At 43.6% G+C, this 16544-nt stretch overlaps 1 protein-coding gene and 1 pseudogene across 1 annotated transcript; both read left to right on the top strand.

Moving 5' to 3' along the window:
- Positions 1-892: 892 nt before the first annotated feature.
- Positions 893-6079, top strand: Ccr5 (C-C motif chemokine receptor 5). Its single transcript, XM_015489371.2, has 2 exons — positions 893-1007; positions 2577-6079. Exon 2 carries the CDS (start codon positions 2588-2590, stop codon positions 3641-3643), a length of 1056 nt encoding a protein of 351 aa, XP_015344857.1. The 5' UTR covers positions 893-1007; positions 2577-2587; the 3' UTR covers positions 3644-6079.
- A 188-nt stretch (positions 6080-6267) lies between these two features.
- LOC125613831 lies at positions 6268-7442 on the top strand (annotated as a pseudogene).
- The last annotated feature ends 9102 nt before the right edge of the window (positions 7443-16544 follow it).

Here is a 16544-nt window from a genome sequence, read left to right as displayed (position 1 = left end):
TTCATCTCTGAAGTAATGGAAGCCCAGGAGTGCTCTTGAGACTCAGCTCTGTTGTCATTAGTTTGAGGTTTGGAGATAAGTCACCAAACACCAAGAGATCTTGACAGGACTGTACACAGTGTTAGCATAGAATCCTGGACATGACCACATTAATTTCTCTCCAAATAAATTATGTCCTTGTGTGAGGAACTCAGCCACCTGTCAATCTGCCTGGGTGTGGGCAATCATAAATGCTCACTGGATTGGAGGGTCATGCACAGAAATGCATGAGGATATGCGCCATGGGACACTATACTCAGAGAAAGATGGGAAATGTGTCTTGTTCCCAGGTGAACCTATGGTTAAGACCCTCTAGACAACCAGCTATTTTAGTTTACAAAGAAAAACAGGATTGGGTGGTGAGCCCATGTGAGTGAGCTGTGGTGGTTCAGGGGATGGAACGAGAGTGGGCAAAAGGGGGCACATGTAAAAAGTAGGGTTCCCCTTTGAAATATATATATAAAGTTGGCTTTAATCAAGAGCAACTATTAAAAGAGTCCAGCTTTCTCATCCATTCAGCCTTATCACAAGATCTTTACAGATCTTCTGTAAATCATTTGCATCTTGGACACCAATTTCTTTTATTCAAACAATGGGCTTTTCATTAAATAGCTATGTCTACCTCTAGCTCTAATATCCCTAATTCTTTCTGGTTCCTAACAGACTCTGTGTAGTGGGATGAGCAGAGAATAAAAGTGAAATAAATCATGGAATGGGAAAAGCTGGCAAATAAATAAGGCCAGACCTCTTTTCTGTAGTCTATTTTAAATGAAACTTAGAAGGAAAAAAAAAAGAAGAAGAACTGTTCTCTGATTCTTTTCCCCTGCAATACACTTATTCATTAATCTCCGCCCCCCCTTTAAGAGAAACTGTGCATTTCCTACTTCTAAACTGGCTGTATACTCGATTTGCACAGCTCAGTTAGCCAGAGGAGCTGAGACATCCGTTTCCCCCTACAAGAAACTCTGGTAAGTCATCTCTCAGCCTCTTGGTCTCTTAGCTCAGCTTCTGTGATGAGTAAAACCTTTACAGGAAACGCAGAGAAGACATCTAGCAGCACCAGGTGCCCAGAGAACTATCTTAAAATATGATCGTTAATAGAAGGAAAGAATTGGGATGTAGGACAAGGGCCAGAGTAAGATAGCATCAAAGATACAAAAACATGATTATGAATGAAAGACTGAAGAGGGAGTAATATTACTTTTAAAACAAGTAATCCTCACCTCTGAAAAAAGAAAGACTTCCAGAGAGAGGAATCTGTTGAAATCTCAGCAGGGACTCTCCTGAGTTAAGGAGAACTGAAACTACTCCTGTGGGTGCCATTGAGCATGTGCCCCCCCGGCCCTGAAGCTAAATCCCGTACTACCCCACCCCACCTCCCAAAAAAAAGGGAAGCCTCAAAAATTGTCCAATTTAATATCAAATTACAAACATCAAATAAAGTTTCCTTCCAGTGGGTCAGTTTCATTTAGGATACGATTCCTTTTCTGGCTCAGAATTAAAGTGAGATTTCTCTGGGTGTTTCTTTAAGCCACCTCATGTGGGGTCCACAGAGTTCATGAGTAACCAGGATTAACTAGAGAGGATTTTCAGCTCAAGTGGTGGAATTTGAACACACTGGCCAAGCCAGCTGGTTGTAAAGCCAAACTGCCTCAAACCGAGGACATCCACCTTTGGAAGTAGATGAAGTGTTTTCTTTTGGGTCATTTCTTTGTGTTTGTAGGACAGCTCTTAGATGTGATAACTCAGAAACTACCAACACAAACTCCAGAGAAAAATGTTAGGATGGCAGCTTGGTTTGATCACTGGTGTTGGCTTCTGTCACCTTCCTGGGGACTTGGGCATCAACCCATTCCACTCTGACAATGGGTCACCAGTGGAGGGTCCTGTTCTTTAATTCTTTTGCCAAGAAGGTAGCATGGTAGTGGGGTGACATAGTGGTTGCAGTGCAGTTCCTTCCTTGCTGTGTGGCTTTGGGCAAGTTACTCATTCTTCCTGTGCTTGGGGGGTCCCGTCTGCAAAATGCAAACAATATTACCTGCCTCATAATGTTGCCCAGAGGATTAAATGAACAACTGGGTATGAAGCTCAGCATGGTGATTGGCCTCAAGTATATACCTGGGGACCTGGTGATTCTTACTGGCTCACTGGTGGTGTGTGTTTTTCGTGAGTTAAATAACTCTGGGGAACAGCCAGTTCCATATAGATTACAAAACAGTGAGTTACACTGTGTCTGATTCCGTTTCTCAAAACTGCTATCCTCGCTACATTCACCACACATTGCCATAGAAAACAAACTTTTCCTTGATGAGATGGTGCTTTTGTGAATTTCAGCTCCATCTGGTGAGTAGGGAGGATAGCAGCAAAACTTACCTTCCCAGAAAAGTGGATTGTTTGGAAAGAAGAAGGAAGTTCAGTTAAATGTAGAAATCTATGCATCAAAGGAAAGACCTGTTAAAGTAGAAAAGAGTGGGCACTCAGAACAGACCACTAACTACACTCAACTTCATGAAATATCACTTTCTCTCTATTCACAGGATCAAACAAGATGGATTATCAAGTGTCAAGTCCCAGCTCTTACATCGATTACGAGACGTCAGAACCCTGCGTTAAAATTGACGTGAGGCAAATTGCAGCCAGGCTCCTGCCCCCGCTCTATTCTCTAGTGTTCATCTTTGGTGTCGTGGGCAACCTGCTGGTAGTTCTCATCCTGATCAACTGCAAAAGGCTGAAGAGCATGACTGACATCTACTTGCTCAACTTGGCCATCTCTGACCTGCTTTTCCTTCTTACCCTCCCGTTCTGGGCTCACTATGCCGCCGCCCAGTGGGACTTTGGAAATGCAATGTGTCAGATTTTGACAGCGGTCTATTACATAGGCTTCTTCTCTGGAATCTTCTTCATCATCCTTCTGACAATAGACAGATACCTGGCCATCGTCCATGCTGTGTTTGCTCTCAAGGCCAGGACAGTCACCTTCGGGTTGGTGACAAGTGGGATCACCTGGGTCGCGGCCATGCTTGCCTCTCTCCCAGGAATGATCTTTACCAAATCTCAAAAAGAAGCTTCCCGTCATACCTGCAGCCCTCATTTTCCAGCCAGTCAATATCATTTCTGGAAGAAATTCCAGACATTAAAGATGGTCACCTTAGGCCTGGTGTTGCCCCTGCTCATCATGGTCATCTGCTACTCAGGGATCCTGAGAACCCTGCTTCGATGTCGGAGCGAGAAGAGACACAAGGCTGTGAGGCTCATCTTCACCATCATGATTGTCTACTTTCTTTTCTGGGCTCCCTACAACATCGTCCTCCTCCTGACCACCTTCCAGGAATTCTTTGGCCTGAATAATTGCGATAGTTCTAACAGACTGGACCAAGCCATGCAGGTGACAGAGACTCTCGGGATGACGCACTGTTGCATCAACCCTGTCATCTATGCCTTCGTCGGGGAGAAGTTCAGAAGGTATCTCTCGGTGTTCTTTCAGAAACACATCGCCAAGCACTTTTGCAAACTCTGTCCCAACTTCCAAAAGGAAGTCCCTGAGCGCGTAAGCTCAGTTTATACCCGATCTACTGGGGAGCAGGATATCTCAGTTGGCTTATGAGCTGGACTCAAGCTGGCCTATGACCTGGACTGCATTGTGTCTGTGACTCAGTTTTTATACACAGCCTGGGGGGTGGGAGTGATTCTTTTAAAAAAAGAAGTTACTGTCACAGAGAGTCCAAGATTCGCCCCCTATTTGACATCTCTTTTGAGTATATTGGATCTTTTAAGCCCATCAGCTTTCTAAGCTGAATCCAAATATGTTGATGAAATAGCAACCTTCTCATGTCCCCACCACTTTTATTAGGTTATTGGCAAACTCTTCTTTCACTGAAAAAGTTGCCTATATAAAAGCAATCCTCAGAGAACTGCTGATTCTTCAGTGTATCTGAAAAAAAAAAATCAAGAAGCGTTTTGTTCAGGTTCATAGCTTGTGCAAGGCAACATACAGATTGTAAATGTGTTGAAAATAGATCTTTGGTGATTAGAAGGAAAGATAAAAATGTGATCAGTTAAGAAATGGTATCTTCCTTGTGTGACTTCCCCAGAAAGTTCCATAGACTTTCAGGATCAGGTGAGCACCCCGTGGTCTAGAACAGCTGAGAATGCTTCTTTTTTTTGGGGGGGGGGTTAGGGGAGGGGTACTGGGGATTGAACCCTGGTGCACTCAACCACTGAGCCACATCACCAGCTCTATTTTGTATCTCATTTAGAGACAGGGTCTCACTGAGTTGCTTAGCGCCTCACTTTTGCTGAGGCTGGCTTTGAACTTGCCATCCTCCTGCTTCATCCTTCTACGCCATTGGGATTAAAGGTGTGCACCACCATGCCTGGCATGAGAACGCTTCTTCATGAGAAGGAATTTGAGTTGGATCATCAGTCGGTGGAGAGGCTGAAACCTATGCTTCAGGCTGCAGAACTGTGTGTGCAAAGCTTGTGCTTCAGGCTGCAGGATTGTGTGTGCAAAGCTTGGCTATACGAAGACACTGGGTTGGTTGGGAGAGAGCCTGGGGAGGAAGGACCGAGTCGGATCACAAGGAGCTTGACACCACTGCTCTATCAGAGTCATGAGCAGAGCAGAGCTCCTTGGTCTGTGAGGCATAAGACTTATTTCATGGCAATGGATGGCCTGGAAAGGTGAGCATTTAGGGCCTGAAGACCAACAGCAGTAAGGTGGGAGGGGAATGGCTTCCACCAAGGATCAGGCCCCACCCCCATGGGGGGAGAGAAGGTTAGTGCGGCATTTAGGGTATAAAGTTAGCAGAACATGTATGAATTTTGAATTGGAGGTTGGATGGCAAAGAGGAGTCGGGGAGGACCCTGAGGCTTCAAGCCCATCAGAGAAGGCCTTGAAGAGACATCAAAAACGAAGGGAGAAGGGTTAGGTAGAGAAGAAGGGGTTTGGGCATCAGAGGATGAGTCCCATTTTCTGAGTTGAATCTTGCCTTCCCCAGAGGGGCTCCAGGCTGTCTTCACTGAAGGCTCCTGTCTGCAGAGCTGTCCTCCTTGTCCCAGCTCGGATCATGGGGTCCTTCCACGAGGCTCAGAAACACTAGATTTGTGAATACCTGAGCTGAGGTCTACAAACACATTGTGGATCACACGGGAGTTCTAGGTGAGGATGGCTCATGTAGTTGAAATCCAGAGGGCTGGGATGTAGGTCAGTGGTTGAGCCCTTGCCTGGCATGCATGAAGCCCCAGTTCCTTCCACAACTCCACAAAAACAACAAACAAACAAACAAACAAATCCAGAGTGTTATAATCTTACACAAGAAGGCCCAAAGAGGTGAGGGGAAGCTCTCTTGCCCAAGATTCTGTCTGCTCAGAAGCGTGAGCTCTCTGGATTTACCTATCAATATGCAAAGGGGGAAGTAACACATACATTTGGAAACAAGTTGCCCTGAGTTTCAGAAGCCACAAAAGTACAATTTACTAACCTCCATGTTTCAGGCCAAGTGTGGGGGTGCTGGATGCTTTTTGCAGAAGCCTCCAGAAGAACTATACCCAAACACTTAGGGATGCATTCTCTTCAAGGGAGGGTGGGATTTTTGTTTTTGTTTTTGTTTTTGTTTTTACATCCCTGGGGTTGTTTGAACTTCAGAGTTGTTAAGACAATCACAGCAAAGGCTACGTTAGGAAACGTAAGTGGGTAAGAATCACTCAGGGGATTAAAGGGTCAGAATGATCAGAAGTGCTACTGTTTTTTCTCAAGCTTCTGAATGTGAAACTAGGGCATGTGGCTGTCAGCAGGAAATGAACAAATGGAAATGTCTTTCCTTTGTTCCGAAGGTCATTGAAAGTGCATGCGGAGCTACACCCCTCACCCCAAGTCAGTCCAAACATCTGACATCACTGAGGGTCCAAGATTCATCCAATCTCTTTACCTATCCATATGCAAAGGGGGGAAATGACACCTACAACATGTTTCCAAATGTAGTTTCTTCCAAACTCCTTGGAAGAAAATATGCCTCTAATAAAAACCACCTTATAAATATAACTGTATTTTTTATTTGTTTTAATTAATTATAAATGACAGTAGAATGCACTTTGATACATCATACAAAATGGAGTGTAATTTCTCATCCTTGTGGTTGTACATGATGTAGACTCTCACCGGTCATATAGTTATATAAGCACATGGGGTAATAATGTGTGAGAACTACATGACCTAGAGTGGTTGTTACAATGGAAGGAATTGATAATTTCAAGACGCCGAGTCAATGATCTGAAAAAAAGAAATCTGATCTCCCAGAGGTTGGTCCCATTCTGCTCGGGCTAAGAAAAGGAATAATCCCATGTGTAATGACGATTATCAGAGTATATATCAAGGAGACTAACTGATGAGGCTAAGATTTTAAAAAGCTTTCGTCATCCAAACATCGTAGGTGATCGTGCCTTTACTGAAGCCAGCAATGGCAGACTGTGCCTTGCTGTGGAATATGGAGGTGAAAAGTCTCTAAATGATTTCATAGAAGAGTGAAATAAAGACGGCCGAGATGCTCTCCCAGCAGTTCTAATTTTAAAAGTTGCTTTGAACATGGCAAGAGGAGAGGGCTAAAGTGTCTGCACCGAGAAAAAAAAAAAAATTGCTTCATGGAGACATGAAGTCTTCAAATGTTGTAATTAAAGGTGATTTTTGAAACAATTGAAATCTGTGATGTAGGTGTCTCTCTACCATTGGTTGAAAATACGACTGATTAAACTTTTGATGAAAGTGACTTCAATGATGAGGCATACTATGCAGCTTTGGGAAGAACTGGATGAATCATATGAGAAAGTGATTGAACTTTTCTCTGTGTGCACTAATGAAGATCCTAACGTGTTCCTTGGTTGCACACATTGATGAAGCCTTAAAACTCAATGACCAGTGATCATATTCATGACCGCCTCACCATGATGTATGGTTTGTGTCTCTAACTGTTCTGTTAACTTGGATACATTTGTATAGCTCCTAGGATGATCCATAGTTCTAGACTCTGGAAGAGGTCCTACAATAGGACCAGAGTATTATTATTAACATTTGAATAAAAGGCTACTTTTAATAGTTTTATATTAAGCACTCAGTATCATATTAAATATTCTGTAAAGTTTAAAAAGAATAGCTATGCAGGTACTTAGAAATTGCTCATACAGACTTAAAACACTAGCTATAAATGTTGTAAACTGTCTAATATTAATTTGAATCAAGGGACCCTTACTTTTATTAATAATGACCTTTCTTCAATTTTTCTCCTTTCATGATCTATTAATATTAGCACTCCTTGAGTTTGAGCTCAACATGACCTTCAGGATTGGCCTCTACTCAACATCCCCAGGGTGAAGGCACCTACCATCAAAAATAAATATAAATTAAAAATAAGCATAATTGTATTCTTGTCCTTTCGGTCAGTGTACATTTAGAGAACAGCTCACAGAATTGCCAAACTATGTTATAAGTAACACCCTTAGTTTAAATAATACTTCATTTAAATGTGTGTGGGGGGGGGTTGTTTCCTTTTAAATATTTTTAAAAGTCCCCTTTCTTTATGAAACAATTTGCCATGGTAATTTGTATTTAAAGATATTACTTCTAAGGGTGGACCTGAAAACTTTTAAATTTCAAATTGAATCCTACTTCTCAAGCAAAAGAGTTAGCAGGTCTAAAAAAAGAAACGGGCTGCTGTGAGTCCATTGCCCGTTTGCAAAGGAAGACAGCATGCCACCTCCAAGTCTCATGATTCACCCACGGTCCTGAGTTGAGGGGCTAAAATAAGTGAGCATGAGACTGGTTTCTGTAACAGCTTCTTTATGTCGCTTAAAATTCCTCCCAAAGACTTGACTTTCATTGCAGCGTTATTAAATGTTACTTTTGAATTTCCGTGCACATGTTTCTTAGCCTGAGAGGGGACAGGTGCTCCAGGTGGCCTGTCTAGGTCACATTCACAGTTTGGAGCTTGCTGGTTTTCAGTGTGCTGCACATTCAGCTTCCGGAGAAGGTCGCAGCAGCAGACACTGGAGTCGGCCATGGTCCTGCTTGGAAGCACCTGAACAGAGCTGGGTCTGGCCAGGAGCAGCTTCTCCTCCCTGAACCTGAAGAGCTGCCTCCCGTCTTGTAGGTCAAAAGGTGGAATGAGGGGAGGAAGGCTGGAGTCAGATGAGAGGGAAAAGGACAGGGAGAAGGGAGGCCCATGCCCTCCAATGGAAACCTCCTGGGGAGGTTAGATGGTGCCCGTTTTATGGCTTCTCTATTTTGCATCTCATTCAATGACTCCAGTGTTGACCTGAAGAAATGCTACTTGGGCTGTGGGCAGTCTTACCCTACCTCTTGAGTTTGAGCTCATTGTGACCTTCAGGATTCACCTCTACTCACCATCACCCAGGGTGAAGGCACCTACCATCACCCAGAGGTCCCTGTCAAGGAGAGGGTCACACACATGATATAGGAAAAATCAAAGTAGAGGTGAATGTCCTGAGCGAGGAGAAATAATGTGCAAATTCATAAATTGAGAGTCTGTGTGCATTTGTATTCCAGGGGTTCTTAGTTTAAATAGTTCTGACTATAATACACGCTGATACTTCCACAGTTATGATGAAGTTTACAGGTCATTTATTTTCCATCAGAGATACAGATTCCCAAACATGAGCATAACTTTGGAGTATTAATCCTTCTAATGGCTAGAAGTGCAGCTGCCAACCAGAGAGCAAGCCTTAAACCTTCCACCTGCTCTTCCTCACAATCCTATTCATGTCACCATTGCCCATGGGGATGAGGGGACAACTGAAACACAATATAAAAGCATTTCCATAGCTCCTTCCTCTGAAATAAAATTCACTATAAAAGTCTTGCTTGTGTTTCTCCCAAAATTCAGTCAAATTTTAATAGATCATATATTTCTTTCATAAATCTTCTATAAGCATTATAAGTCTTACTTATATTAGGCTCCATATTGACACTGCTTAGTTTGATTATAAGTTCTGTGAAATCATTGCGATTCTGTCATGTTTGGGGGATTTGTTTTTGATTCTTGAGGGATAACCAGATTTTTAAAGCCTGAGTGGAAAGACTTAGGAGTCATTCTCAAACTAGATTCAAAGATCCGTCAAAGCCATAAAGAACCATGGACTCTGCTGCCCCCCTGAGGCCACATGAGGAAACCCATCAGGGTGCAGGGCTGCAAGCCTTGACCAGAGAATTCCAAGGAGTATTTTACATTCAGCAGTTTAGCCTTTGCTTCTGCATCATTCCAGTTGTGGACAGAGGTGTTCCCACAGCAGCTCAGGGTAGATGATGCAAAGCTCATGAATTGTGAAGAGCAAGAGGTGCATCATTTGAGAAGGCAGGTTGATGCCAGGGGTGAAATTAAGGTTCCAGTTGCCCAAGCCAATCTCCACAGTGTACTTAGCCCAAGATTGCAAAAAAGGTCAGAAAATGCATTTTTCATAGTCCATACAAGTTTCTTCTGCATGTCACTCTGTCATCCTGTATATCCAAAGTGTTTGAAGTGATCAAATATGAAGGGGATGCAGGTGGGTTCATTATTTACACTGTCCTTTCTCCATGACTTTATCTCTCTGTTTTCATAGAACCCTCTTGTGGAATCCTATACTTTGAAAATGCAAAGTTTCAAGGACCAGTCAGCCCAGCCCCCTTGTGCCATAGATGAAGAGTGAAGTTTACCCCAAGCACCAGTGACTCTGATGTAGCAGGCCTTGGTGCCAAGCCCTGGCCCTTTGGATGGTGTTTCCTAATCCTACATGGACAGCGAGTGATGAGTAGGGAAGGTGGAAGAGGTTCTAACTCTCTGCTCCTGATAATCACACTCACAGAAGTTCAGGGAGTTGAGCCCAAAATTCATGAAGGTCATGCTCTGGCCCTGATTGAGTCTTGGCAGCATATTAGAATCACTGGGAGACTTTTACAAAGAGTGACACTGGGTCACACCCCAAGCAAATCTGATTTGATCCGTGGCAACGTGACCGGTAGTTCTATTAGAAACCCAGATAAGATGTGAGAGCAATCCAGCTGCAAGGTGACACACCCTGTTGGTGACCAGGGTTGATTCAACTGATCTGGCTGAGTAGCAGCGTGTCCCCTCCCTCCCTCACTGCTCCTGTGCGTTCTGTGTACTCAGTGGAAGAGGATGACCTTCCCGGATGGAGGAGGACCATTCTTCACTGGAGGATACACAAGTAGCTACAGTCCCCAGCTGGAACCTCCAAACCTGCCCCCAAGAAAGTTCCCAGGTGATTCTAAGCATAGCCAAGCTTGAGAACCGCTGCTTAAAGCCAAACTGAGATCAAGGATTGTGACCTCAGCAAAAGCATGCCTGGCTCGGAAGGAGGTGGCATGTGGGCCAGGGAGAGTCTGGATTCATCTCCTCCATTTTTATAACAGAATGGTAACCCCATCTTCTTCAAGCCTGGTTTTTAAAAGCTTATGAATCTAGACTTAATTGGCAATTATGAAATATTTGTAGTTGAGGCTCCAAGTATTCAGTTTCACTTCTGGTTTGGAATCATGCTTTGGCCCCTCTTCTCCAAACGAAAAATAAATAGAAGCAGGATGTCTGGAGCCCGGGCTGAGCTTGGTGATTTCAAAACCAAGAGAGAACAAGTCTCTTGTGTAGAAAAGGGTCATAGATATTTTATAAATGAATATGGAATTTGCTTATGTTGGAAAAAGAGTTCTCCTCCCACCCAGTTTCCTGTCCCTCCAGTGACACTGGAGCTCTGTCTAATAGAGCATTATTCCTGGAGAACTGGGAGTCTATGCCAGTTCATGCCAGCCCCAGGTCAAGGCCAAGGTAACTCAGCAGGGAATTAAAAGTTAGTGTTAAAATAGCAGTTTTCACAGGGCTCAAAGAATGGTCTGAATATGTGTACACGCACACAAAACAGACAAACAGCTCCTACTGCAAAGTAAATATCAGTGAAAATTTACTATTTGGGGTTTAAATCAAGACAACATCCTACAATTCAATTGCATTGAATGTAACACAATATAACTAATATTAAAAATAGAAAGCGGAGCACTGTGGCCTGTAGTCCTAGCTATTCAGGAGGCTTAGACAAGAGAATCACTTGAGCCCAAGAGGTCAAGGCCAGCCTAAAATAAAGCAATGTAGTGAGGTCCCATCTAAAAATAAATAAAAAAAATGAGAATCTGATGGGAGCATTTTGGTATAGTCTATAAAAATTCTTCTACTTAGGTTTACTTTCAGAAGCTAAGATTATTCAAAAAAAATACTTTTTAAGAAAATTATGATGCCTCCTAACAGTTCCACCAGGACTATGTCAATTGGTCAACTCAATCTTCTTCCTGCTGGACCAAAGAGTGGAAACTCAAAAGTCAGACTGACCTGAATTCCAACTTGAGGCTACGGGAGCTTGGGAAGGGACTTAAAGTCTCCAGGTCTCAGGTTCCTTCTTGGTAATTTGGGATACTGCTAATATTTATGTAATAGGGCTGAGTTGGAATAGACAGCGTCTCGCCCAGTGATGTCCAGTGGAAATTTCCATAGGGATAAACCTGTGCCATATCTGTGTTTTCCAATATGGCAGCCACCAGACTAGTGCAAAATATGGCTAGTGTGACTGAAGAACTGATATTTTAATTTTATTTAATTTTAACTCTAATGTGGCCAGCACTATTGAATTCACCTGATATCAATCATATCAATATCACTCAATGTCACTATATGAATTCACCTGATATCAATAGTTCTGGTCAGATTGTATTGGACCATGAAAGTCTGGCATGCAAAAAATTAAATGTCAGTGGACTTGGAATCTGGAGTCAGGGCATCCTAGCTTTGAGTTACTATGCAAGTTACTTACTGTCTCTAAGCCTCAGTTTCCTCATCTATAATAATAATAATAATACCTGCCTCAGAGGTTTGGTCAGAGAATAAATGAGAAATTGCATGTTCAGGACTAAACATAGCACACAGAAGTTTTTGAACCGTTAGCTACTTTAACAATTTACTAGTAATGGATATTTCCCCTTTAGGTTAGAATTGTACTTCCCCAGATTGCTCTTAAATGTGCTGACCAATACGGGTCCCTCTCTGAAGTGGCATGAAACACTAGAAGATTAAACTTGAATGAAGTCTCCTTGCATGTGAAATCGACAGTGGTCTGACTACTTGATGGAAAGGACCTCACACTGTGTAGCTCTGTATTAAATCTCCTCAGCTATGTTGCTGCTTTTGAAGGCTTTTAGGATGAATCCACCTGATTTCCATAGTTTGGGTCAGATATAGACTCTATAGCTCAAGGCAAACCAGGAGAGCCAGTGAGACAGCCAACTCTCCACCCATCCCCCTGGATTCCAAGATAAGCTTAGACGCCAGGAAAACAAGTGGGCATGACTTTATCAGAAACTAGGTACACAATACACAATGAGGAACCCTGGCAATGCCACATGGGCAGATGGGGCTTACACACAGGAAGGAAGTAGGGTTTCATATCACCGTACTTCCCAGCCAGATCTGGGACCCTCACCTTGGGTGTGCCTATGAAAAGAGAAGCAGTCCTCCCCTGAGAGGGAGAGGGAATGTGGGCAGAGCTTCTGCCCTCGCAAGCAGAAGCAAAAACCTGGAAGGTGGGAAAGCCAAGGAGCCATCCCCAGTACATTTTAGTTGTGCATTAACCACTGCTCATTCAGCAGTCCTTCATTCAGTCAACAAACAGTTATGAGGGCCTAATATATGCAAGACACTGACCCATAATAATAAAAAGAATCCCAGTCTTCATGAGATTAGCTATATAGAGAAAAGGGTAAACAAACAGACAAATCATAAATCACAGTGATGTTTGATGAAACCAAATAAGAATCGGTTAGCAGCTACTGAAGGACAGCATAGGAGAAGGAACAATTCTGCGAATGTGCAGAGATAAAGGAGAGCAAGGCATGGTCCAAGTGCCTAAAGTGGCTCAGCAAAGATGAGCTGCTGATGATGATGGTGGTGATAGATAGAGTGAGTGATAATTGAGCAATGGATGATGGATAGATAGAATGATGGATGCTAGATAAACTTGGATGGATGGATGGATGGAAAGGTGGATAGATGGATGAATGGATGGGTAAATGGATAGAAGGATGGATGAATGGATGGACAGAAGGATTGGTGCATTGTCACATTCCTCGTGACTAAAACACTCACGGTCACTCCAGGGGAACTGGGCTGCACGAAATAACCACCAAGAGTCAAAGATACCATTTTCTTTGGGGCTCGCAAAGAGAGAGAGAGTGAGTGCATGCTGAACCCTTTTGTTGGGGAGAAGCCATTCAAATGAAGCAAGGAGTCAGGTTTCAGGGGATTGAGTCTAGCTTCATGATGTCTGCTGTCAGCAGATTGACATCTAGGAAGGCCACATCCAAAGGCAGAGCAAGAGAAGGGGACACACAAAGGGCATTTCCATGGAACATTCTATCCCAAACAGGGCAAAGGGGTACTATCACAAAGGAACAGGTGAGCGTAGCTCAATCCATGGGGCTACATGCCTACGTCTGAAGACACATTCTGCTACTTTGAGGACTGGGGCAATATCCAGGTCACTATGAAAGTGACCGACAGAGCCTCTCCAATCACAGGAAGGAGAATGCGAATTCATTCAGACTGGCTGCCCACAATGGATGGATGGATGGATGAAAAGGTGGATGGGTGAAGAGGTGGATGGATGGATGGACGGACAGACAGATGCTGTGAGCATGGATATGAGAAGACAAAAGGGAAAGGAAAAAAAAAGAATTAGCTTTCTTTCAAGGGCCATTGCAGTGGTCTTTCTTATCATAAATTCTAAGTGTATGCTACCCAAAATGAATCAGTAAGATTCTCACTTCTAGAAATGATGATCTATCCCAACTGGACCCTTAAGTCAGACAGTGGCCACAGTGCCCTGGAAAGAAAACCCATGTCTGTCAAGGGAGATGCCCCACAGAGCTACCCTAGGTCATGGGTTTCCTTAGTGCAGATGCTTGGCTTTTCATTCTTTGCTGTGACCAACCCCACCCATCTCCCAGGCTCCCCTTCATTGCTGGGAAAGCCTGAGCCAGACTCCCTGGTGCTTGCATTTTGAGTGCCTTGACTAACACAGATACCCTCTTCTCCCTCTTTCAGAGAGAAGCACTTCTCCCCTCCACTTTCCAGCTGCTCCTCACTCATTAGCTTCTTCCAGTGGAGCAGACGGGTTTCCACACACAGATGTGCAAGTACAGGTGTGCGCATCATTTCCACCGTAAGGTAGCTGCCTATCTTTATGGATGTTGCTTTCTTAAGGAACTTATATTTAGTACAAGAGAATATCACTTTGTCCCCCTCAAAGTGCCACCCCTCTTTAAGAGGTCAAACAGTATTCTTTCTCTTCTGTCCATTTCCTCTTACCAAGGAGTAAACAAAGGACGATAGTGGAAAATGTCACTATAATTTGCATAAATTATTTGCATGAGTTGACAATTATTCATTCTTTCAACAAGTATATATTGAGAAGCTATACTTGTGCTAGGGCTGTTACAGGAACAAGTTCCTCTATTCAAAGAATGATATAAAAGTCTAAGGGAAGCCAGAGGACAGACAGGCAATCACAGTGCAGGGGTGTGTGCTTCTAGGCACGTAGGTAGGCTTCCTAGCCCAGGGCTGAGCTATCCAAACCAACTCCTGACCTGGCCCAGCTAAAACCTAAGAACCAAGAGTGAGCCTTCTGGTATCTTGTAGTAATAGCACAAATGAGATTATCTTTGAACCCAACAACCTAGTCCTCATTCTCAGCTGCATTTGTTTTAGAACCTAAAGTTCCATTTGACCCTCCCTACATGTCCAATCCAACCCCATGGTTTTTGATAGCACACACAATTCATAGGATTGATTTTTCATTCAGTGTTCTCTAGCTAATTCCCCGCCCCCACCCCACCCCCCGCTGTTCCCCACCCCACAGTTGATCCTCCAACTGCAGCAGTTCTCAACTAGGGGGAGACATTCCCCCATCAAGGAGATATCTGGAGACATTCTGGTTATGACAACTGAAAGGTTATCAGCCCTAGTGGGTGAAGGCCAGGGAGGTTGCCCAACATCCCACAATGCACAGGACAGTCCCCCACATCCACAGGCCATGGTGGAAGTCCTCGGTTTTCAGTTTGCTGAAGCCTCAGCAGGGGGGATTCTCGGGGAGGACACTTCAAGGAGGATGTGGGAGGCTGGGCAGGCCCCTCGAAAATTTCTGCAGCAGACTCTGGAACACAGGTGTGCGTTCCAGAACCTAGCGGAGGCTTCAGCCCAGTGCAGAAGTTCATGGATTCCAACACAACAAAAGAGTATGGACTTCAGGAGACATGAGAGGGTCCAGGCTTGGGCCTGGTGAAAAGAGGAGCAATGGTTTCAGGTGTGGGAAGATGGCTTCAGTTTTCCAAACCAGCTGAGTTAGAAATCTTGAGGGACATCCGGACAGGTGTTGGGGAAGCTGGACGTGCTGGTATTGAACTCAGCCCCTGGGGTCTCAGCACCTGAGATCACGACAGTGGACCCACAGGCATGGGCAAAATGGCTCAGATGGGGGCTGGGGTTGTGGCTCAGTGATAGAGCGCTTGCCTAGCATGTGTGAGGCACTGGGTTCAATCCTCAGCACTGCATAAAAATAAATAAAATAAAGGTATTGTGTCCATCTACCAACTAAAAAAATATACATATATTATTTTTTTTAAATGGCTCAGGTGGACAATTGACCCAGCTATCCCTCTCCCTGGACTATTCCCAAAGGACTTAAAAACAGCATATACAGGGACACAGCCACATCAATGTTTATAGCAGCACGATTCACAATAGCTAAACTGTGGGGCCAAACTAGATGCCCTTCAGTGGATGAATGGATAAAAAAAAATATGGCATATATACCCAATGGAATATTACTCAGCAATAAGAGAATAAAATCATGGCATTTGCAGGTAAATGGATGGCGCTGGAGAAGATAATGCTAAGTGAAGTTAGCCAATCCCAAAAAAACAAATGCTGAATGTTTTCTCTGACCTAAGGAGGCTGACTCATAGTCAGAATCCCAATATGGAGGGGGAGCATGGGAGAATAGATGAATTCTAGATAGGACAGAGGGGTGGGAGGGGAAGGGAGGGGGCAGGGGATTAGCAAGGATGAGAGAATGTGATGGACATCATTATCCAAAGTACATGTATAAAGACACAAATTGAGTGTCAACATACTTTATATACAACCAGAGATATGAAAAATTGTGTTCTGTATGTGTAATAAGAATTGTAATGCATTCTGCTGTCATTTTTTTAATCAATTAAAAAAATAAAGTAAAATAAAACTTAAAAAAAAGAAAGACAAATAAATAGATACAGAATCGTGTCATTTCCAAAAAAAAAAAAAAAAAAAAGGCTCTGGTGGAACCCTGAGGCCTGCAGGCAGCATAAAAGAACCCCAAGGAACAAGGAAATGTGTCCAGAAAGGCAGAGGTACCTCTGGGGCATC

The sequence above is a fragment of the Marmota marmota genome, unplaced genomic scaffold (assembly GCF_001458135.2).
Source record: "Marmota marmota marmota unplaced genomic scaffold, marMar, whole genome shotgun sequence".
NCBI lineage: Eukaryota > Metazoa > Chordata > Mammalia > Rodentia > Sciuridae > Marmota > Marmota marmota.
Note: the sequence above shows the minus strand (reverse complement) of the source record. Positions and strands in the feature narration are given on the sequence as shown.